Source organism: Physeter macrocephalus, chromosome 17 (assembly GCF_002837175.3).
Source record: "Physeter macrocephalus isolate SW-GA chromosome 17, ASM283717v5, whole genome shotgun sequence".
Classification (NCBI taxonomy): Eukaryota; Metazoa; Chordata; class Mammalia; order Artiodactyla; family Physeteridae; genus Physeter; species Physeter macrocephalus.
The window spans coordinates 55,639,974-55,663,190 of NC_041230.1; the positions used below are offsets into that span (position 1 = coordinate 55,639,974).

The following is a 23,217-nucleotide window of genomic DNA, read 5'->3' on the forward strand; positions in this document are numbered from 1 at the left end:
GTGGAAGTTATGGAGGGAGGTCAGGGCGATCGGGGCCAGGAGAGAGCACGGCTCTCCTGAGAGGTGACATGACAGCATTTATGACTCGTGACAATGACCACTACGTGTTGGGCGCTGCACCTCTCGAGGCTGCGGTGGGATTGGGTGTCGCCCTTCCCCCAAGGATTAAAAAAAAACGCCTGGGCGGGACAGGGCAGGAGTTTGAATCTAGGCCTGTGTGGACACATCAGGATGGGCAGGGAGCCCCCAGCTCCCACAGTGGGGCGAAGAGTCTGGGGACCCCACCCTCCTCCCCTAGGGGGCAGGGCCGTCCTGGAGCCTTTGTCTGCGCCCAGCCTCTCGGCCGCTGGGCGGGGCCTCGGAAGGGCGGGCCCTGGCCCTGACAGCCAATGGGAAGAGGAATTTCCCGGTTTCCGCACCCCCACCCCACCCCCGCCCCTCCCAGTTGGGTCCTGTTGGTGCTCGCTGTGCACGGGCCGGGGAGGGGCATGGGGTCCTAGAGGGGCTTAACGCCCCCCAGTCGGCCAGCGCTCCCTCCCGGGAGCCAGTGCACCCCTCTTGCCTTGGGCTCCTGCGCGCGCCCCGCCACCTCCCCCGCCCACGAGGGTAGGCGCCGCAAAGGTCAGCACCACGGACAGCGCCGCGGCGCACGCCCCCAGCTCGAGACAAAACCGTGGGGCCTGAAATAGGAGCCCTGGCCTGGACCCTGGGGTCCACGCGCCATCTGGCAGTTTTCTCATCTGTAGTGATGATCATGATTATTCTTTAATTTATAAAATAGTATTTTGTTATTTATTAAATGTTATATGATCTGTATATATAATATATTCTACTCAGTTTTTATTATTTTAAATTACAATTCGTATTTGTTTTAACTACAAAAGCTATTATTAACATATGCTCCTTCTAAGAAGTTGAAACGTTGCCGATAAGGCTGAAGTGCCCATGTAAGCACCTCACCCCTCTCGCTCCCTCTCTTCAGGCAGGACAAGTTATTTTCCACGATTCTAGTCCATCTGCTGTGCATATGCACCTATGTATAAAAAATACAGCATCTGCTGCGAGATTTTTGCTTTTACTCTGTATATCATTGCAATGTGCCTTTTCCCCTAAGGGTGTGCCTTGGAGATCTGCTCATACCAGTGATGATCTTTTATTGCAACACAATATTCCAAAGTATATTGATTTTTTTTCAAGTAGCTTGTATTTTATTTATCAGTGAATATGACTGTACAAATTTAAATAACATCTAAGGCCTTTTAATTTGGTGAGGCCAACATTTGCTGACTGCTTTTATGTGTCAGGCCTTGAGCTGACCACTTGAAGTGGGTATCACATTATGTCCACTTTACAGATGAGAAAACGGAGGTCCTGAGAGGTGGAGTCACTGGCACACACTGGCCAGTGCTTGGCGTCTGCACTCACTCTGGTCTGCTGCCTCCTGGAAGCCTATGCATTCCATAGAGGGGTCCAGAGAACTTTCCACAGATGTGTTGGTGGCTCGGTGGCTGAGTCACTCTCTCCCCCTCCCACACTTGCCATCTCAAGCTCATCCCTTCTCTACAGGGGCTGTGGGTGTCTCTGAAGCCAGATGTCTGGGGTGTCCCAGGGCTGTGGGAACCGAGGCCCCCGGCTCACACTCTCCTGAGGAGGGCGTGGGGAACCAAGCAGTGGGAGGAAGCTCTGATCAGGCCCTGAATGCCTCAGTGACGCCTCTCATTACAGCGTTAATACACACTTAATGCAGAAAAAAAGAAGAAAACTTATCAATGACAAAAACACCCAAAGGAGGAAGAAGTCCAGCCCCCACCCTTGCTGAGAGCTGACCTCTGATAACAGTCTCTCTGGGTGAAATGCCAAGATTCTTCTGTACATTTTATAATAATGACAGTTCATACTTTTCAGGTTTTAACATTTTTTTATTTTTAACTAATCTTTTCTTTTTTTTTTTTTTGAGAAGTTAACATGTGCACATGACCAAAATTCCAAAGGAACCAAATGGCGTGCAGTGCCAAAGCCTCTCCCCCAACCCAGGACCACTCTCAGGCACGGCTGCCGGGAGCAGATTTTTTTTTTTTTTTTTGCGGTACGCGGGCCTCTCACCGTTGTGGCCTCTCGCGTTGCGGAGCACAGGCTCCGGATGCGCAGGCTCAGCGGCCATGGCTCACGGGCCCGGCGGCATGTGGGATCCTCCCGGACCCGGGCACGAACCCGCGTCCCCCGCATCGGCAGGCGGACTCTCAGCCGCTGCGCCACCAGGGAAGCCCCCGGGAGCGGGTTTTTGAATGTCTGTCAGAGACATCTATATAGAGATACGCACGTGAAAACTGATTTCTAACTGCTTTTCTCACTGAGCAGTCTTCTCCCCAGCACATGACCCATATGTAGAGGCCCTTTTCTTCTTGGGGCCTTCACAGCCATTCTTGAGTCACCCCAACCCTGAGGGGCGAAGGGGAGGGGCACTGGTAAGTCACACGGTGTGTGACCACGCTCTCCGGCCTGCATGGGCAGCTGTGCTCTGAGACAGCCTGGAAGTGCCCCCGGGGCGAGCACAGAGCACTGTGCAGCCTTCCCTTCACCCAGGGCGGGTGTCTTTGCGCGCTAATAATCCCACACGGCACTCGCCGTTCACCGGCTCTGTGCGGAGCAGCTTGCTTTATTCTCACAACAACCTGGCTTCAGCATCCGGCCCACTGAACAGGTGAGGCCACTGAGGCGCAGAGGATCTTCAGGACCTGCCCAGGGTCACGCAGCTGGGAAGGGGTGGTACTGCCCTGCCCCAGTCCTGAGAGAAGCGCGGTAGGTTCCTGCCCAGGGCGAGCAGGGCAGGAGGCCGTGGGGAGAGTGAGCCCTTGAAGCTGGGGCTGTGCCATCTCAGCTTGGACAGGCTGGGTGACCCCAGGCAAGTGATTCCCCACTCAGGCCCCTGTGGTTCCTGTTGGCTGAGGCTGCGGATGTGCTGGACGCTGCCAGGCCCTGTCACTGGACGTCTTTGCCTCGACACTGAGGGGCGCGCATATCCTGGACCCTCTCTCCAGCACTTACCTTCTCTGTGCTCCAGCTTTCTCATCTGAAAGGAGGGAATTAAAAACGAAACACCCCAAGAGGGTGTTTATTACTCATGGAGAAGTGGACTGTCCAAGGCCCCTGGTCACCAAGTGCAGAGCTGGGGTCTGGGGACCCGGGTCTGTGTCAGTTGAGCCCTGAACCACCCTGAAGGCTCTGGTCTCCATGGACATGCATATTTATTGTGACGATGTTCTTACAGATGACAGAGCTAGGGGCTCCTTTGCAAAGTCACTCAAAGGGACTAGGGCAGGCTTTGGGTCCAAGCCCCTAATTTTGTACCAGGGCTTCAAGGCTACGGGAGGGAAGGGGCCTGGTGGGGGTCACGACCACCTACTGACCCCTCCGTTCCCCCTGCAGTTCTGGGAGGTCATCAGCGACGAGCACGGGATAGACCCCAGTGGCAATTATGTAGGGGACTCGGACCTGCAGCTGGAACGCATCAGCGTCTACTACAACGAGGCCTCTTGTGAGCCCCCATCCTGGACGGGGGGGCGGTGGGGGGACCTTGACTGCCGGGTCCCAGTATCTCTGCCCTCTTTTCGGTTGGCCGGCAGGTGCAACCGGAGACTCACAGAATAAAGACAGGGGATCCTAACAACCCTAGTGAGGTTCAAATGTGTTTAATGGCCATGAGACACACGCACAGTCCGGTGGAATGGCCAGGGCTGGGCAGGGTCCCAAAGGCCCCTCCAGGAGGCCCATGGGAGGGTCCAGAGCAGGGGTTACCTGGAGAGGTCGGGCAGGGGCTACTCAGCAACTGGTGCGAAATGGTGTCTTTAGTGAACTGGCAAAATATTAACCTGCCCACGTAGACACGGGATTTGGTCCTGGCTGTCCGGAGGTCAACCATGGCTGCCTTTTCACACATGGCTCCTGCCTCTCTGACCACAGAGTCTGCGCTCTTAGGGTGAGAGCACAAGGCTGGCAGTCCGGGGCAGGACTCGGGGGGCAGGAGGGGCGCCGAGCTTCTGTGACCCACATAACCCACCCCTCTGCCCTCAGCTCACAAGTATGTGCCTCGGGCCATCCTGGTGGACCTGGAGCCTGGAACCATGGACAGCGTCCGGTCTGGGGCCTTCGGGCACCTCTTCAGGCCTGACAACTTCATCTTCGGTAAGTTTCTCCTGCCCCAGCCTCTCCTGGTGGAGCCCACTGCCGGCAAACCCAGATCAACAGAAACAAGGGCAGAGTCACCCCTGCCTGGGACCCTGCAGAGCAGACCTGATCTCCCCAATCTGCAGCTTGGGACAGAGCCCCAGAGAAGGGGTTCTGTGCAAGGAACAGAAACGGCTTGTGATTTCAAGCAGAACGATGTGTGAAACAGAGGCTTGAGCTCACAGGATCCTTAGAGAGATGGGGGGCGGGGGCGGGGGAAGGAGGCAGAAGCAGAGCCTCCAGAGGATACCATACCAGCTCACGAGCACGCAACGTTGCTGTGGTCAGGACAGCTGTCCTCAGGCCCGTGACTCTGGTGGCAGGGCCCTGGGTGCTCACACAGTGACAGGAGGAAGGCCACACCCCACTTCCACCCCGCCAGTGCTCAGCACCCCAACTGATGGGCCTGAGCCTCCTCCCGACCCCGGGCTGCAAGGGACGCTGGGGGTCGCAATTTACCCTTCCAGCACAGCCGGCCAGAGGGTGGGTGTTCTGGAGGGGAGGGCTGATCGACTCCCCACACGGTGTGGCTGGTGCTAAGAGCCAGGGAGGGGGTGAGAAGGTGCGGGCAACCCCACTTCATGGAGGGTAAACGGGCACAGGGCTGCGTCCGCGGTTGCCCTCAGGCAGGCGCTGGATGTCTGACGCCGTCCGTGTCCCCCTGCTCCCGTCCCAGGTCAGAGCGGGGCCGGCAACAACTGGGCCAAGGGCCACTACACGGAGGGCGCCGAGCTGGTGGACTCGGTCCTGGACGTGGTGAGGAAGGAGTGTGAGAATTGCGACTGCCTGCAGGGCTTCCAGCTGACCCACTCGCTGGGCGGCGGCACGGGCTCGGGCATGGGCACCCTGCTCATCAGCAAGGTCCGCGAGGAGTACCCCGACCGCATCATGAACACCTTCAGCGTGGTGCCCTCGCCCAAGGTGTCGGACACGGTGGTGGAGCCCTACAACGCCACGCTGTCCATCCACCAGCTGGTGGAGAACACGGACGAGACCTACTGCATCGACAACGAGGCGCTGTACGACATCTGCTTCCGCACCCTCAAGCTGGCCACGCCCACCTACGGGCACCTCACCCACCTGGTGTCGGCCACCATGAGCGGGGTCACCACCTCCCTGCGCTTCCCGGGCCAGCTCAACGCCGACCTGCGCAAGCTGGCCGTGAACATGGTGCCCTTCCCGCGCCTGCACTTCTTCATGCCCGGCTTCGCGCCGCTCACCGCCCGCGGCAGCCAGCAGTACCGCGCGCTGACGGTGCCCGAGCTCACGCAGCAGATGTTCGACGCCAAGAACATGATGGCCGCCTGCGACCCGCGCCACGGCCGCTACCTGACCGTGGCCACCGTCTTCCGGGGCCGCATGTCCATGAAGGAGGTGGACGAGCAGATGCTGGCCATCCAGAGCAAGAACAGCAGCTACTTCGTGGAGTGGATCCCCAACAACGTGAAGGTGGCCGTGTGCGACATCCCGCCCCGCGGGCTCAAGATGTCCTCCACCTTCATCGGCAACAGCACGGCCATCCAGGAGCTGTTCAAGCGCATCTCGGAGCAGTTCACGGCCATGTTCCGCCGCAAGGCCTTCCTGCACTGGTACACGGGCGAGGGCATGGACGAGATGGAGTTCACCGAGGCCGAGAGCAACATGAACGACCTGGTGTCCGAGTACCAGCAGTACCAGGACGCCACGGCCGAGGAGGAGGGGGAGATATACGACGACGAGGAGGAGGAGTCCGAGGCCCAGGGCCCCAAGTGAGGCAGCTGAAGGGGTGCGACGCGGCCGCGGCCAGGACCCACAGGTCTGGCCCCTGAGCCATGCAGCCACTGACACACCCCCGCCCTTTCCCCCACCAGGCCCGCTCACGTCACCCTAGGGCTCCCAAGTGTGTGTCCTTTAGTATCTACAGCAGCCCCGCCCTGTGTCGGTCTTCTCAGCTGTCTTCCGCCATAGGTCAGATCCATTTGATGTGGCCCGTTTGTCTCTCTGCTTTATTATCAGCTCCAGGCCTGATGTTTTATGGTTTGTTTTGTTTTTTTTACTGGTTTGTGTTTATATCTTGGGGGGGGATACTTAATAAATTTATTGCTGTCAGATACCCGTGCCTGACGCTGGAGATTTCTTCTTATTCTGGAAAGTTGGGGCCAGGGGGGTGAGGAGGGGCAGGCAGGGAGGCCCGGCAGCAGGGGCAGGACAGAGCGTCATCGCCTCCCGGTGGGGGCTGAGGTGGGCCTGTGCTTGGAACCTGCAGCTGTCCCAAGGTGCAGCCCCTGGCAGGGGAGCTCCTGGCGGTGCTGCTGGAGAAGGTGGCCATGGCTGCAGGAAGCCCAGGCGTGCTCTCAGGCGACCCGGGACAAGCCCCAGTCCCCTCCAGGGTGACTCGTGCCGCAGAGTTTTCCTCTGGCTTCTCCGCGTGCTAGACGTCAGAGGCGGGCAGCCGAGACCCAAAGGGGAGTCAGGAAGGGGGGACCGTGAGGACTCCCCCGGAAAATGTGCTGTGCTGGAGGGCTGGGGCTTGAGCCCTGGGGAAGGCGGGTCGCGTCAGCGCGTTGTGGGCACAGCGCCCCCTGGCGGTCGTTTCCCGTGGCCGCAGGGCGCCCAGGGTCCCGCTGCGAGGGGAGACCTGGCCGCCCCCTCCTCGTACAGGGAGAGAAGTGGAATCCCAGAGGCGCTGCCTGCCCGGGGCCCAGGTGAGCCCGTGCACAGCTGGACGGGCCCAGACCCTCTGCCCTCGGCCTCCCCACACCCCACCCCTCGAAGCCAGGGTCTCATCAAGCCCAGCTCCCCCTGGGACGCCCCTGCACCCCACCCTTCCGTGTGGCTACCCGGCCAGAGAGAGGCCGAAGGGGCTGATCTGGACCAGGGGATGGAAGCCCCGAGAGGGCCGGGCATCCAGGGCTCTGGCAGGAGCGGATGCTTCCAGGCGCCTGCTCCGGGCCCGGCCAGCGCTAAGCCCGTCGCGCGGCTGGCCCTGAAGAGCTGTGCTCGCCCACCTCGCGCGCAGGGCGGCCAGGTTACAGTGAGCGTGACTGCTGTGTGTGAGGGTCGGGCCCTGCGCCGGGCCCTCCTCTCTGGGTGGCGAAGGCCCCGACTCCACGTCCGCGGCAGCTTCACAGGGCCGCGGCCTCTGTGCACTGCGGGGGAGGCGTGTCCACAGCTCAGGTTCTCAAGGGGCGCAGCGACCCCCCAGAGACTTGAGTCCCCCGCCAGGTGTTGACAAAGTTGCTCCCGTATTGCCAGGTGCTCATGCTGGGTCCCCCGGCCCACGGTCTTCCCGGGCTCTCTCCCGAGGGGTGGAAACCTGTGCCTTGTTGAACCTTTACAGCGAGGCCACCAGGTTTCCAGGCGAGAAACGAGGCTCAGAGCCGTGAGCGTCTGCCCGTTGGCAGGTGGCACAGCCGGGGGTCCGGCCCAGGCTGTGTACCTCTCCACTCTGCTTAAGGTGGCCACAGATCCACTTCCCTCCTGAGCGCCTGCACCTGTGAGAACTTCGTCCTGGCTCGGGTCCCTTAGGTGAAGCTGGCCTCCTTGGGCCACGCTGCCTCCTCCGCCTAGACTGCAGCCCCGCTCTAGCACTCACAACGGCCTAGGACGCCTCTGTGGCTCCCCGGGGCTCCTCTCCTGCGGGAGGGGCTTGGCGCCCCTCCAGGGAGGGCTCCAGCCCTCCCTCCTCTCCTGCTGGGTTCCTCGCCCGTCCCTTGAGCCTCCGCTCCCTTTCTTACGAGGGGCCACTGAGTTCTCTCCTGTTTTCCTCAGTCCGAGCCTCACTCCTTACCCTACCTCGCAGACACCGAGGAGCAGAGACAAGCCAGCCCTGGGCTCCGCGTGAATCCCTGACCCACAGCGCCCCTGAGCGCGGTGAATGGCTGCGCTTTATGTGCTGTGCACCTGAAAACAGCAACACACGTGGGAAGCGGCTGCAACGGCATGTGGCCCGTAACAATAGCCTTCAGTGTTAGCTCTTACATGCCTGTTACGATTGGTGAGGCGAGATCATTTGCAGGGATGCCTGGACAGGAGGGGGGCAGGAGAAGCCCGCTCGGGGGCTACTCAGTCTCACCTGAGCCTCCCAGAAGGGCTCTGATGGGCCCAGTGCCATCCAGTATTGACACCACTATTGGATGGCCTTTGGGGTCACCTACCTCATTGGCCGTTTTGCTTTCAGGTCCGTCTGTCCCTTCCAGCCTGGGTGATGGGCCAGGGGCATCCAGACCTGGGCACACCCCCGGCCCTGGCCCTACGCCCTCAGCCTGGCGTGCGGGGCTGCTCAGGGGCCAGGAGATGGCCTCATCCCCAGGGACGGGGCTGCCAAAGCAAATGCAGGACGCCCAGTTACACTGGGATTTCAGATGCAGGACAAACCACATTCCACGTGGGGACACGTTTATTCTAAGCAATCGTTCCTCCGTTACAACGTCTAGACTGGGGTCCCTGGCAGCCCCACGGCTGGGCCTGTTCTGGGGGCCGGGCAGCCCTGAGCCCTTCATCCTCTGGGTCACACGTCCCGGCACGCTGTGGGGCAGATGCTTCAGAGGAAGAGGCCGAGGCCTGGAGACAGGCAAAGCTGCCCAAGACCGCAGACTCCAGGGGCAGGGACACAATTTGAACAGGGGATGCTGGAGCCGAGTCATCGGTGCTGCTTCCCACCACCCCTGGGGGACAACGAGAGCTTGAGACGGGGGGCAGTGAGTGTGGCACGGAGACGACCGTCACCTCTGCCCCTCTCCATGTGGCAGGGCACTTCCCCTCTCTAGGGCACCTTGCCCAGCTGCAAAGAACACGTCCGCTCATATTTTAGGAGTTGGAACTCCATACAGATTCAATTGAAAGAAAAGACTCAGCCTCTTAAAATTCTTTGCAAACGACTTGCTTAGATAATAATAAATGAGTGGGTACACATACGGGTGCAATAAAGCTCCGCATGTCGAGGCCACCAGATGCAGGGGCTGCTGCCAGCACAAGCGTGGGGTGTGGGGTCCTCCCCGAGAGAGGATGGGCCAGGGCACCAGGGCTTTGGAGGAAGGAGGGAGCCAAGCGAAATTGAAGGGAAGCAAGTCACCGTGGGCTGGGTGTGACGACATCCACCTCAGACCAGGACTTCGAGGCTGACTAGAATCCCGTTTCCTGGGGAACTACAGAGTTCAAGTATTAATATACGTGGGACACTGGTACGGATGCTTCCGTATGTTTTTCTATCTTCTTCTCTGAGGGTTTTAGAGGAGGACTGTATTCTCATCCAGCCGGAACCATTTATAAGGTCAGCTGAGCGTCTCCCCGGGATTCCTCCACTTTCCAGCGCCTGTCATACGCCTCACATCCCTTCCAGCAGCCCTGGGGAACACAACGGCCTGATCGTCGGGGGAAAAGTAGAGAACAAAGATGCACATGGTTGTGCTAACACTAGAATCGAGCCAGCATGTCCCAGATCAGTGGCTGCCTGCGGTAGAGGTGGGGACAGGGAGGGGGGATGGCAAGGGGGCGGGAGGAAGCCTTTCAGGAGGAGGATGGATAGGGTTACCATCTTAATGAGCGTCACGGTTTCTCAGGTGTATGCAATTGTCCAAACTGATCAGATGGTGCAGTTAAACATGAAGCTTTGTCGTATGTCCATCACACCTCCATAAAGCTGTTAAGCAAAAAGAAACCTCCAACGCTGTCATCTCACCGCACATCAAAGGCAGTGTGTTTACAAGGACCCGCAGCCCCTCGCCTCTTCCGTTCCCCTCCTCGCCCTTCGCCCTTCACCAGACTCTGGCCGCAGGAGCCTGCTCTCTGTTCTGCTGGCACGCAGCCTCTTCTGGCGCCTGGGGGCCTTCGCAGGTGCAGCTCCTGAGCGCCGTTTCCCAGCTGTCCTGCGGTTCTCTCCTTCTTACCCTGTGGGTCTGGAGCACAATGTCCTCCTCCCAGACCTTGTTTGCCACCTTGTCATCCCGTTTATTTTCTTACTGTGCTCCACATCTCTTATTGATTTGCATCTTTGCTTATTGTCCGTCTGGCCCCTTGAGTCCTGGGGCCGTATCTGTCTTCTCCCCGCTCTGTCCCAGGGGGAGTGGGCCCCTCGCCAGGGGGAACATTCTTCCTCTCGGGGCCAGTCTCACTCAGGGCTGGCCCTTCCTCAGTCCCTGTAAGTAAGCACCTACGTGTCTAGGTACTGTTCTAGGCCCCAGAGAGCGAAGAAAGCAAACAAAACCCTTGCCTACAGCCTTTATTTAGTGTCTGGTGCGGGGTGGGGGGTGGAGGTGGGGTGGAGACAGACAAAAATCAAGTGAAAATGTACAAGTCAGAGGACATCAGACAGTGACACAAGTCATGGAGAGAAACCCAGCAGGGGCCCCTGGAGAGCAGTAATTATACTGGTTCCCACAGACACAGACTTCTCCAGCTCCTGCCCCCATCTCCACTGAGCAGCCCCTAGTCTCACTGTGCCTCAGTTTCATCCTCTGTGAAATGGGGTAGAATTGCAGTGCTTCCCCCCCTCACCAGTTGTGAACACGGGTGGAAGGAAGCACAACCATCTGCTGCTTGCAGGGATTCCCTCTTCCTTTTCTCCCCCTCAACCACTGGGGTTTCAAAGAAAATTAGGGGGCTTCCCTGGTGGCACAGTGGTTAAGAATCCGCCTGCCAATGCAGGGGACACGGGTTCGAGCCCTGGTCCGGGAGGATCCCACATGCCATGGAGCAGCTAAGCCCGTGCGCCACAACTACTGAGCCTGTGCTCTAGAGCCCGCGAGCCACAACTACTGAGCCCGCACGCCTAGAGCCCGCGCTCCACAAGAGAAGCCACCGCAATGAGAAGCCCACGCACTGCAACGAAGAGTAGCCCCCGCTCGCTGCAACCAGAGAAAAGACCACGCACAGCAACGAAGACCCAACGCAGCCAAAAATAAATAAATTACAAAAAAAAAAAAAAGAAAATTAAATACCAACGTTTAGAACAGTGTTTGGTTTCGACTTAAACCAGGACTTTTGTGATTATGGAAAATCTAGGCAATGCTGTCCCCTGCCTATACCATTGTCGACAGAAAATCAATCAGTTGATCTAAGGAAGAAATGGAAAATTTTATTCGAGCCAAATTTGAGGATTATAACCCAGGAACACCATCTCAGTAAAGCTCCAAGGACTGTTCTGCCATTAGAAGTCAAGTCACCGTTATACAGGTTTTTTGAGACAGAGGGCTGGACATCAAATGACATATTATTGACCGTTTAAACAATCTAGATCTAAGTTCATCCTGGCCCCCTTACATGATCAGGAAGGAACCTTATCTTTTTTTTTTTTTTTTTTTTTTTTTTTCTGCGGTACGCGGGCCTCTCACTGCTGTGGCCTCTCCCGTTGCGGAGCACAGGCTCCGGACGCGCAGGCTCAGCGGCCACGGCTCGCGGGCCCAGCCGCTCCGCAGCATGTGGGATCTTCCCGGACCGGGGCACGAACCCGCGTCCCCCGCATCGGCAGGCGGACTCTCAACCACTGCGCCACCAGGGAAGCCCCCTTATCTTCTTTTAAAAATAGATTTTAAAATATTTATTTATTTATTTTTGTTGTGCCAGGTCTTTGTTGTGATATGCGGACTCTTAGTTGAGGCATGAGGGATCTAGTTCCCTGACCAGGGATGGAACTGGAGCCCCCTGCATTGGGAGCGCAGAGTCTTACCCACTGGACCACCACGGAAATCCCGGAACCCTATCTTTTAAGCAGCTGTCGTGGATGCCAGGAGAATGTTGCTCTTTGTGGTTGAGCAGGCATCTCTGCCCATGCGGAGGTTTGGTCGATGCATAAATGCAGATACAGATGCACAGCGGGGAGAGAGGAGGCCAAAGGGCAGAGAAAATTTTTATGTTTAAAGTTTTCTTGTCTTGCCATAAAACATGAATTTTAATGTCACACCACCTTGAAGAGCTGGGATGAAGTGTCACCTCTTCCTGGAGCGGGAGGTGGAGGCCTCCGGGCCGGGGGCGGGGCGCGCAGACGCCGCCTGTGCTGTGAGCCTCCCGGCCGCAGGGGGCAGCAGCGGGCGGGGCGGATACCATGTATCGAGGGCGGCGGTGGATACGATGTAACGAGGCCGGCAGGGCGCGCACGATGTAGCGAGCGCTGCGGCGGTCAGGTGAGCGGCGGAGCGGGGGCGGGCGCGGGCGGGGGTCTCCGGGGAGGAGACGGGGACGCCCGGGTCGCCGCGCCCCGGAGCTCGGAGGGCCCCCTCTCCCGACGCGGACCCCGGGGCGCAGGGGGCGAGGGACCCGCCCGAGGCCCCGGCCCGGGCGCAGAGCAGGATTCAGACCCGCGGGTCCTCAGCTGGGGGCAGAGGGCCTTGGAGACCGCAGCCGCCCCACCCATCGAGCAGGGCTCAGCGCGGAAGGCGCCCCCCGGCAGGTGACACTGTCACTGCTTCCGGCTGTCGACACTCGCTGTCTGTAGGGTCCGTGAGGCCCGAGGGTGGCCGTGGCGGTGCCGCCCTGCGCCGGGGCTGGACCACTCTGAGCCGCAGTTTCCTCATCTATGGAACGGCCGGCGTGGTGGGAGAGACCTAGCCCTGTGCGGAGCCAGTTAGCGAGGGTCCCCAGAGTGTATGTTGCTGTTGTTGTTGTGGGTGAAGGTGGGGGAGGCCCGTCTGGGGGCGGCGTCTCGCAGACGCCGGGGGGGCTGCTGCTAAGCTTCAGCCGCAAATCGTCCTCCAAGGGGCAGTAACTCTGCCCCTGCGGGGTCCTGGCGGGCCTCCTTCCAGGTGTGAGCAGTTAGGATGTACCTTCGGCCCTGCCCGCTCCGGGGAGAAGTCCAGGGGCCTCTGGTGGCTGCCGGGGTGATAACAGGTCCTCTTGGTGGCCGTGCCTCCCGGAGAATAGGAGAGGCTGGTTCGGGCACATCTGAGCTTCAGCCCCGTGTTCCTCGGGGCCCTGAGAGGTCTTGGGTTTTGTCCTGAGCTTTCCTTTCTTTGCAAAGCCGTGGAGTCCGCAGCCCCCGTGAGCGGAGGTCTCTGGAGGAGGGTAGACAGTGGAGTAGCGGGTTTCCTGCGTGCCTCAGTGCCCACCTTCCTGCGTGCTCCTCTCGGAGGCCAAGCCTGAATTCCGGGTGCAGAGCTCTCTGGGGGGTGAACCTGGTGGGGTGGTGAGGGTTGCTGTCGCTTTCCTCAAAGTCAGCTGCCGCGCGCTGCATCTGCCAGGCCCCTGTGTTGGGACATCATCTGTCTGCCCTCGGCAGCTCCCCTCCCGCACCCCCGAATACGATTCTCCAACTTGGCCGGAGAGAAACTGGGGCTGAGAGAAGTCAGGTGACCCCACTCCTTCACTCACCTGCAGCCTCTCTGCCAGGCCTGAGACTGGCACTGCCCCTAAGGGGGTTAATGAGAGATGCTTTCTCCAGGAGAGCCTGTAGCCCAAGGAGGGCTCTGCTGAGAAGAGTGGAGGTGTTCCTGCCTTTGAGCTCCTCCGGCCATATTTTATTTTATGTATTTATTTTTCTAGGTAGGACCTGAGAACCTGTGCTTTTTATTTATTTATTTTTTAAATTGAAGTATAGTTGATTTACAACGTTCTGTTAGTTTCTGGTGTACAGCAAAGTGATTCAGTTAAATGTATAGATATAGATAGATATATTCTTCTTCATATTCTTGTCCATTATGGTTTATTACAGGATGTGGAATATAGTTCCCTGTGCTGTACAGTAGGACCTCGTTGTTTATCTGTTCTATATATAATGGTTTGCATCTGCTAACCCCAAGCGCCCCATCCAACCCCCCACCCCCTCCCCCTTGGCAACCACAAGCCTGTTCTCTATGTTTGTGAGTCTGTTTCTGTTTCGTAGATGAGTTCATTTGTGTCATATTTTAGATTCCACATATGCGTGATATCATATGGTATTTGTCTTTCTCTTTCTGTCTTATTTCCCTTAGTATGATCATCTCTAGGTCCATCCATGTTGCTACAAATGGCATTATTTCATTCTTTTTTTTTTGAGATTTAAAAGTGATTTCTTTATTTCCAGTTCTTACTGATTTCATTTCTCACATACACTCTTTAAGAAATAAAGGACAAAGTAGGAAATTAAAGTACATTAGTAAAGACACAACAGTGTTCACAACACACACCCATGTCATCACATCCTCTTGTTAAGTGCTGTATGTTTCCCATGCTCAGGCCTCACCGGACAAATTCCGTTTGAATCTAAAAAAGTAAAATAGCACCCTGTGGTCCAGTAGGTGGGTGAAAAAAAAAAACTTTTGCAGTTCCCTGGGGACAGGACAGGGTTATATACTGGTTGAGCCACAGCATCCAGGCTGCACAGGTAAAGAGAGAAAGGGTGGGGTTGGGTGGGGTGCCAGAAACCGGAGAGCTGAGGTGAAGGGATTACAGGAAATACCTCCTGAGGGAGGGAGTCTCCACTTTTAGACTTTTTTTTTTTTTTTAATTGGAGTAAAATTGCTTTACAATGTTGTGCTAGTTTCTGCTGTGCTATGACGTGAATCAGCTCTATGTATACCTATATCCCCTCCTTCTCGGACCTCCCTTCCACCCCCCCCCCACACACCCCACCCCTTTAGGCCGTCACAGAGCACCGAGCTGATCTCCCTGTGCTATGCTGCAGGTTCCCACTAGCTATCTATTTTACACATGGTAGTGTATTTATGTCAAACCTAATCTCCCAATTCATCCTACCATTCCCTTCCCCTCCCCGTGTCCACACATCCATTCTGTATGTCTGCATCTCTATTCCTGCCCTACACATAGGTTCATCTGTACCATTTTTCTAGATTCCACATATATGTGTTAATATACGATATTTGTTTTTCTCTTTCTGGCTTACTTCGCTCTGTGTGACAGACTCTAGGTCCATCCACATCTCTACAAGTGACCCAATTTCATTCCTTTTTATGGCTGAGTAGTATTCCACTGTATATATGTACCACATCTTCTTCATCCATTCCTCTGTCCGTGGATATATAGGTTGTTTCCGTGTGTTGGCTACTGTGAATAGTGCTGCTGTGAACATAGGGGTGCCTGTATCTTTTGGAATTATGCTTTCCTCCAGATACGTGCCCAGGAGTGGGATTGCAGGATCATATGGCAACTCTATTTCTACTTTTTTGAGGAGCCTCCATACTGTTCACCATAGTGCCTCTGGCCATCTTTTAAAACGCTGGGAGGTTTCTGGGGAGAGATCCCTGGCGGGGGGCTCCTGACCCTCCAGTCTCTTGGGGGTGGGCTGATCATCAAGTGATGTCAGAGACAGTTTGCTCTGCAGCGACTCTGGGTTACGGGCTTTACTGCCACGCACAAGTGCTTAATCCTCACCCGCTCCCCCCCCCCCCGCCCCCGCCACCTCGCCCCAGGAGGCAGGCATGCTCCCTTATTTATGGGCAAGAAAATGCTCATCCCTGGGAGAGGCAGCATTAAATCAGACCTGTCTGATTCTTAATAGTAACAGTGATAACGATAAGTTGCAGCTGGTGTTTATTTCTGGCCAAGGCAGTCAGAACTTTCTATTGACTAATTTAATCTTTAACTCTACACAGTGGGTACTATTATCATCCCCACTTGAAACATGAGCCCTCAAAAAGCACAGAAAGCCTTAGGCATTTGCCCAAGGTCACACAGCCTGAGCTGACAGAGCTGGGATTTGAATAGAGCCAATCTGTCTGCTGACCGCAGGCTGTTAGGGTGGTCAGTCAGGATCTGTTCTGGCTGCAAGAGGCAGCCCTCCTCCTCCCAGTAACAGTAGTTTAAACAGAAGTTTATTTCCGTCTCACCTGAATGAAGCCTGGGGGTGGGCAGCTCAGGGCTTCCTCACCACTGCGGAAGAAGGGGTTAGTGACTAGGCATCTCACCTGTTCGTGACAACTGGATCTCCCCTGCGCTCTGGGGGCTTCCTAGGGCACTGTGGCCCTTGCCGTCCGGGGTGGTGTGGGCGTCAGGGCCTGACCACCTGTTTGGGCTGTCCAGAGCCCTCAGGTCATAAGGGAGACTGTGACTTGGGCCCGTGGCATCTGTGTCCTGCCCTGTTTGACCTAGGGGCAGCTAGTCAATGGGTGCCAGGTTCTACCAGGCCGGAACCTCCACCCCACATCCCACCACAGAGACCAGAGAGGCAGGCGAGGTCCCGGGGGTGTGTGAGAGGCCCTGCCCAGGTGCAGGGCAGCGCTGGGTGGGGCTGGTGGTGGCCCTGGGCCATCCACTCTGGCTCGTTTCTCCTCTCCGGGGATGGAGGGCAGACACGAGTCATAGGATTGCCTTGTATAATAACAAATTATTTCAGACAGTAGCCAGGTATAAGGAAAGCATATCCAACATCCATGCCCTTACTGCGAAGTTTTAACAAACATCTGTCCGACCTTCTGTGAGCTCATTTGGCCCTGAAGCAGAGAGAGGCTAAGGGATGTGGACCCGCTAGTTAAGCAGGGGGGACGTGGGAGGCAAGCCCCACCGAAGTCCCTCCCTCTGCCTCAGGAGCGTCAGCCCCGTGTGTTCGCGGTTGGCTGAGCTCTGGGCAGGGGAAAGCAGTGCCGGGCTGGGAACCAGGCACTTCCTGCCTGTTTCCTTGGGTCCCGAGGTGTGGGGCTGGGCATGGCCTCTGGCCGCATGGGGCATCGGTGCAGCGCCAGCCTGGCCCACACAGCGTTCGTGGGCCCTCCCCATGGGGCACCGGGAGGTGGGCCCTGCCCAAGGCCACACTGCAGGTGGCAGAGCAGGCCTGAGCCCTGCCATCAGCACTGACCCTTCTGCGGGGTGGGGGGGTGGGGGGCGGGGAGGACGGGTTCTGGATGCTCTGGCTGGAAGGGAGCACCTTGGGTCCAGGGCCCGAAGGGAGGAGCTGAGTCCCGGCAGGTGTGCTCCTGGGAGCAGCACAGCTTGGGCCCCTCGGTGGACAGGGAGGGCATGGCTCTACCAGGGCAAGTGAGGCAGGTGGGATCCAAGGGGCCCGTGCTGGAGGTCTGCCAGGGCATGCCCTCCTGGCCCTGCCTGCCCCATCGGCGGCTTGGACATCACTGCTCTTTCTGAGGGGGCTCCAGCAGTGGGCGCCGGGGTGAGGGGGCTCGGCTGGTTTGGGGAGGGTCTGAAGGGGGAGGCCGTGGTGTGGGGATGTCCGGCCCGGACCCCCCTGGGCAAGGGAGAGGGGCCAGGCCTCCCCGCCGAAGCCCCAGGCACTCAGAAAGGGGAGGGGACGACGGCGAGCCCGGGAGCTGGCCGCCCACCTCTGACCCGCCCGCCCGGCCCGCCCGCCTGCCCGCAGGTGGGGTGCTATGGAATATGACGAGAAGCTCGCCCGGTTCCGGCAGGTCCACCTCAATCCTTTCAACAAGCAGCTCGGGCCCTGGCAGCATGAGCAGGGGCCTGGCAAGGAGGCCCTGCGGGTCGCTTCTGAAGGTGGGTGCTGGGGGCTGCTGTGCGGGTGGTCTGACCCCGTCACACCGGGCCCCCCTCTACAGGGTTCCTCCCGTGGACACGCGGGGGCCCCCCTCTTCTCTGCAGCACAACCCGCTTTCCCCCTGTTGCATCCCCTGGGGAATGAACACTCCCCAGGGCAGGGATGCGTGCCTGTCTTGTCACTGCCGTGTCCCAGGGCCCAGCGCACAGTGGGCGCTCCCTCGGGAGAACGCTTGGGGCGCGAACTCAGCGCCAAGATCTGGAGGCTGAGAGGTCAGCAGGATGTGAGCCCCGAGACTGCGGATGGAGCCAACGGGGTGCCGGGGGTCCCGGGGGCGTGTGTGCAGAGCTGGCCGGTGTCCACACGGGGTTTCATGTGTTCTGGTGTGTAGCGCTCCATCGGCCCTTCTCGAGCCCGCAGATGTACACACGAGGCGTGGGCCTTAGAAATCGGCATGTTTCTGTAATATTTACTGTTTTTGCACGGCATTCTCCTGTCTGCACGAGGATACGGGTTCCTTTGCAAATGCAGACAGGGCCGATGCCGGGGCAGGGCCCTGCTTCCCTCGCCTCCCGTGGGCTCCACAGCTTCCTCCGGGGGGTGGCAGGCTGACTCGTCTCTCTGCCGCCCTCCCCAGAGGCCCTGCCCGAGCTGCCCCCGGGAGAGCCAGAGTTCCGCTGTCCTGAGCGCGTGATGGATCTAGGCCTGTCCGAGGACCACTTCGCCCGCCCTGTGGTAAGGCTCAGGGTCTGCAGGCGGGGAGGGGGACAAGGTGAGCCCCCAGAGCACGAGGAGCCGGCCATGTCCACCTCAGCAGGGGCTCCTGGGCCTGGAATCTGAGGCCCATGTGACACCTGGCTCCCACCCCTGAAATGCGTTTGCGGGCCTGTGGGGACGGGCTGGACCTGGGATTAGGCGCCTGGGCTGCTGTTCTCCTGAGCGCCGTTCCCTCCCCTCCGCACCCGGATCCTGTGAAGCAAATGTGAGAGTTAATTCCATCTGGGGTCCCAGGGAATCCTGTAGTCATGCTGTAGGGTGAGGGAGAGGGTGGGAGAGGGGAAGGCCCCTGACCACACCCTGAGTACTGCCCACTCAGCTAGGCAGGGCCACTCTTGTCTGTGCTATATTTTGTTCCATGGAAACCTGGCTGTTTCTTGTTTGTTTTTTTTGTTTGTTTGTTTGTTTGTTTTTTAATAAAAGGGCTCTAATAATTTTTTTTTTAAGTTTGAAAATCTTCCCGTTTTATGCAAACTACCTCCAACTTTTGAGAGAAACGTCATAGTAACATTCAAATACGATTTGTAAACGATTCACCTGGAGACCCCAGTTCACTTTTGCTGTTCATTTTTGTTGTTCATGTGGCCTTTAAGCTTCGCGCTTTGCTGGTACACATACCCATTTCATTTATGTGCTTTGCATCTTTATTATAACATTTCTGAGCCCCTCCTGTGGGCCACACACTGGTTTCCAAGAGAGGTGTCACCTCCTCTTTGCCTGGAGGCTCAGTGTACTGGGGGGAGGAGCATGGCTCCTGAGGGCAATGACACTCCTTTCCTGGGGCAAGATCAGCCCCAGCTCTGAGACCTGGCCTGTCTCCCTGCCCCTGAGTCTAGGGGCTTTGTTGGGCCCCGCCCCCGGTCCATCTGTGCGGTGCTGGGGCCAGGGGCGGGTGGGTGCCCGGGGTGTCTCTGAGCTTGGTGACCGAACCAGAGGCCACTTCCTTTCCTTGTCGACAGACGAGTGTCATTTCCCTGCTTTCATCCAAGTGAGAGTTCTGTAGAAGTAAGCGAAATAGCATAGCCAGAAAAGCAATTGGATTTCTAAAAGAGGGAAGTTGTGTTTTTTTGTTTTGTTTTCTTTCCCGTACTTGGGCCTCTCACTGTTGTGGCCTCTCCCGTTGCGGAGCACAGGCTCCGGACGCGCAGGCTCAGCGGCCACGACTCACGGGCCCAGCCGCTCCGCGGCACGCGGGATCCTCCCGGACCGGGGCACGAACCCGCGTCCCCTGCATCGGCAGGCGGACTCTCAACCACCGCGCCGCCAGGGAAGCCCGGGAAGTTGTGTTTTGAAAAACATCCTGAATTAGGTCTCCAGAGGCCCGTGGGTGGACAGGTCCAGAGAGGGGGCAGGTGGTGTGGTGTGGCTTCTGCCTCTGCTGCCCGGGTTCCCGGGTCTTGAGCAAGTCCTCGGCCACCTGGGCCACCTGGGCGAGCAGGGCCAGGGAGGTCTTCTCTGGGCCCAGCTGCCTGTGAGGCTGGGCCTGGCCACAAAGGAGAGCATGCAGGGGGCATCGGACTGCCATGGTCCCCCAACGCGCCACCTCCCACCTCCCCCCGAGCAGGGCCTGCTCCTGGCCTCTGACATCCAGCAGCTGCGGCGGGCCATCCAGGAGTGCAAGCAGGTGATCCTGGAGCTGCCGGAGCGCTCGGAGAAGCAGGAGGACGCCGTGGTGAGGCTCATCCACCTGCGGCTCAAGCTCCAGGAGCTGAAGGTGGGTGCCGGCCGCCCCCCGCCAGGCAGCCGGGCCGGGGCACAGGGGCTGAGGCTCCACCCTCCGCACCTGACTGGCTGAAGCTACCCAGGCAGGCGGGAGAGAGATGGGCCCTCACCCCCGGTGCAGCCTGTTTCTCTACTAGTCTGATGGTGACCGCAGTCCTGGGTCATGTGTCCGCCCCCTGGAGCAAGTGGGTGAGTTAATCCCACCTTGAACCACATGACCCGGAGTAGGGGGTGGTTTGCCGAAGGTGACAGCAGAAGGGCTCGGGGATCCTGGAAGCCAAGCACCACAGGGGTCCATCATGTAGTCCTTCTTGAGTCTATGCCCTGTTTGGCTGGGGCCCCACCGCGTCCCTGCACTGGTTCCTGGGTCCCTGGGAATATAGAAAGTGGAATGTTCATTAGAATATAGGTGAGGCTTTGGCACGAGCTAAGACACCCCAAAATACAGTGGCTTGAAGGAATTGGTTGTGTAGTTTTGCTCATGTGGAAATGTTGTAGGTGGCCCAGGGCCCATCTGGCAGCTATTGGTGTCGGGACCCCAGGTCCTCCTTTTTCGGTGCTCTGCCAGCCCCTGGCAAGTCCACGACAGCCCCCCACTGCCTCTGGGTCTGCACCCAGCCAGCAAAAACAATGTGGGAAGGGCAGCGAAGGCCCTTTCACGCCTGCTCACGTGTCCCCGGGGCAGCACCTAGGTACAAAGGTAGTCTGCAATCTGGGTGGTCCGGCCTGCCCAGTCACGGTGTTCTATTGGAAGGGAAGGGCTGTGGCCCTGGGGTAAATTTCACAACCTCTGCTACACGTGGTACCTGGGAGAAGACGCAGTCTAGGGGCTCGTGTGACGGGCAAAGAGCTGCCGCCTGGCTCACCTGTGACCCCTCCCCGGCCCCCTGCCCAGGACCCCAGTGAGGAGGAGCCCAACATCCGAGTCCTTCTGGAGCACCGCTTCTTCAAGGAGAAGAGCAAGAGTGTGACGCAAGCCTGTGACAAGTGTCACGCCGTCATCTGGGGGCTCATTCAGACCTGGTACACCTGCACAGGTGGGCCGAGGCCAGACTGCTGCTGGCTTGGCACTCCAGGCCCCCTGGGAGGGGGAATTCTCTGCTGTGTTTTCGGTATTTACTGGGCCCTGCGGCGTGGGGGGGATGGGAGGTAGAGCAAGGGATGCAAGACCCAGATACCTGCCTTCACCAGGCTCACATCCACTAGCCATGCGTGGCTATTCAAGTTTCAATTAATTAAAGTAAATAACTAGTTCCTCAGTTGTACCGTGCACATTCCAAGTGCACAATAGCCCCATGAGGCTGGTGGCCACCCATTGGACAGTGCAGACAGGACGTTTCCATCATTGCAGAACATTCCATTGGAGGTGCTGTTCTGGATGAAAAATCAAATAAATAAATGAAATGGTATGTTAGACGTGTAGTGAGGAAGAATAAGGAAAGGGACTAGCATGTGTTGGGGAGGGGGATGGGTGCAACGTTAGGGTGAAATGAAAAGGCATCATGTGACATTTAATAAAAAACTTGGAGGTTGGGGGCAAACCAGGAGTATATCTAGGAAGGAACATTTCTTCAGGGGAGCTGTCTGTGCAAAGGCCCTGTGGTCAGTGTGTGTCCAGTGTCTTCGAGGAGGAGCAGAGAGCACTGTGTCTGGGAGGGGGCATGGTAGAGGTGGGCTCAGAGGTGGCTAGAGCCTTTGGCGTAAGTGCACTGGGCCACGGGTGAGTGCAGGACATACTTGGGTTTTGACTCCGGCTGCTGAGCTGAGCATGGCCTGAAGGAGGGAAAGTGATGGACTGTGACCAGGGTGGGGCATTCGGATGAGAAGGGGCCGAGTGCAGCTCTAGCTGAAGGACTGGGATCACGGCTCAGTAGGTGGAAAGATGGAGGCACTGAAACCTGAGCTGGGAAGACTGGGGCGGGGTTGGTAAGGAAGAGCCGGATTCCACTTAGCTTGGGTTTGAGCCCTCTAGGCACCCAGATGGGAATGGCAGGTAGGCCCCTGGCCCTTTGAGTATGGAGTGGGGGGGAAAGGTCTGCACGTACCTTCAGGGCAAGACTTGGGTGGGGACTGAAGGGACCTTTGACATTTGGGAACCTGCAGTGGTGCCTGGAGAGGCCCTTGCGTTGGTCTGGGAATCGGAGTAGAGGCCCCTGGGGGTCCCGGCAGCTGAAGGTCAGCCTGGGCTGCAGCGTGACCACCCTTCTAAGAGGCACGTTGTCGGGCCCCCTACCAGGGTGTTATTACCGCTGTCACAGCAAGTGTTTGAACCTCATCTCCAAGCCCTGCGTGCGGTCCAAAGTCAGCCACCAGGCCGAGTATGAGCTGAACATCTGCCCCGAGGCAGGGCTGGACAGCCAGGATTACCGCTGTGCTGAGTGCCGGGCACCCATCTCTCTGCGTGAGTGCCCCGGGGAGAGCAGGGCACAGGGCCGAGGGGAGCAGCCTGGGCCTGGAGCCCTGCCAACAGCTGTGTGAGAAGCTTGGGTGCGTGCGATGGCTACGGGTAGCGTGACTCCGGTGGAGGGAGTCCTGCTCCTTTCCTGGGGAAGTGACAAGGGGCTGCTACGGGTGCCTTTTCACTTCCCCGCCGGGCAGAGTGAGGTTGCAACGTGGGTCCCCTAGGAGTCCCTGCAGGGCTGGGCTGCACTCAGCCTCCCATGTGTGGCCGCCCCATTGTCACAGAAAGCCCACCGCGATGGGGAAATCCTGCAAGAGTCACTCACAGGCTGTGTATCAGGCCTTCTTCCTAGAAATAGTCTGCCTCCGGCAGTCGCCCGGCGGGAGTCCTACTATTGTTCCATTTTACTGGTGAGAAACAGGGAAGCAGGGTGGCCTAGAAGGCGATGAGTCGGGTGTGGAGGGTGGAACCCTTGGCCCCGCTGGTTCTCGTCCTGTGTGCCGTGGGCGCAGCTGCGGGAGGGACCTCGCAGGTGTCCCAGACTTTGTAACGCTTTCCCTCTCCACAGGGGGTGTGCCTAGCGAGGCCCGGCAGTGCGACTACACCGGCCAGTACTACTGCAGCCACTGCCACTGGAACGACCTGGCCGTCATCCCAGCGCGTGTGGTGCACAACTGGGACTTCGAGCCGCGCAAGGTGGGCGGCGAGTGCAGCGAGGTGGAGCGAGGGGCACGGCCCTGGG

General features: G+C 58.3%; 2 protein-coding genes across 5 annotated transcripts in view; both read left to right on the top strand.

Annotated features, from left to right (window-relative positions):
- TUBB3 (tubulin beta 3 class III) overlaps positions 1–6,319 on the top strand; it is a 15,364-nt gene extending 9,045 nt beyond the window's left edge. Inside the window, exons 4-6 of one of the 2 annotated variants that reach the window (XM_055079015.1) lie at positions 3,427–3,535; positions 4,072–4,182; positions 4,901–6,319. In XM_055079015.1, coding sequence (XP_054934990.1) covers positions 3,427–3,535; positions 4,072–4,182; positions 4,901–5,976 — 1,296 coding nt within the window. In that variant the 3' untranslated portion in view covers positions 5,977–6,319. The remainder of the gene's footprint in view (positions 1–3,426; positions 3,536–4,071; positions 4,183–4,900) is intronic. The other variant, XM_055079014.1, reaches the window with a different exon arrangement.
- Positions 6,320–12,225: 5,906 nt separating this feature from the next.
- Positions 12,226–23,217, top strand: part of DEF8 (differentially expressed in FDCP 8 homolog) — a 14,600-nt gene continuing 3,608 nt past the window's right edge. For 2 of the 3 annotated variants that reach the window (XM_024125050.3, XM_028477975.2), the window contains exons 1-7: positions 12,227–12,323; positions 17,441–17,574; positions 18,213–18,310; positions 19,917–20,066; positions 20,970–21,111; positions 22,311–22,475; positions 23,044–23,171. In XM_024125050.3, the coding sequence (XP_023980818.1) occupies positions 17,451–17,574; positions 18,213–18,310; positions 19,917–20,066; positions 20,970–21,111; positions 22,311–22,475; positions 23,044–23,171 (807 nt within the window). In that variant the 5' untranslated portion in view covers positions 12,227–12,323; positions 17,441–17,450. Of the gene's footprint in view, positions 12,324–17,440; positions 17,575–18,212; positions 18,311–19,916; positions 20,067–20,969; positions 21,112–22,310; positions 22,476–23,043; positions 23,172–23,217 lie in introns of all 3 variants that reach the window. The other variant, XM_055078869.1, reaches the window with a different exon arrangement.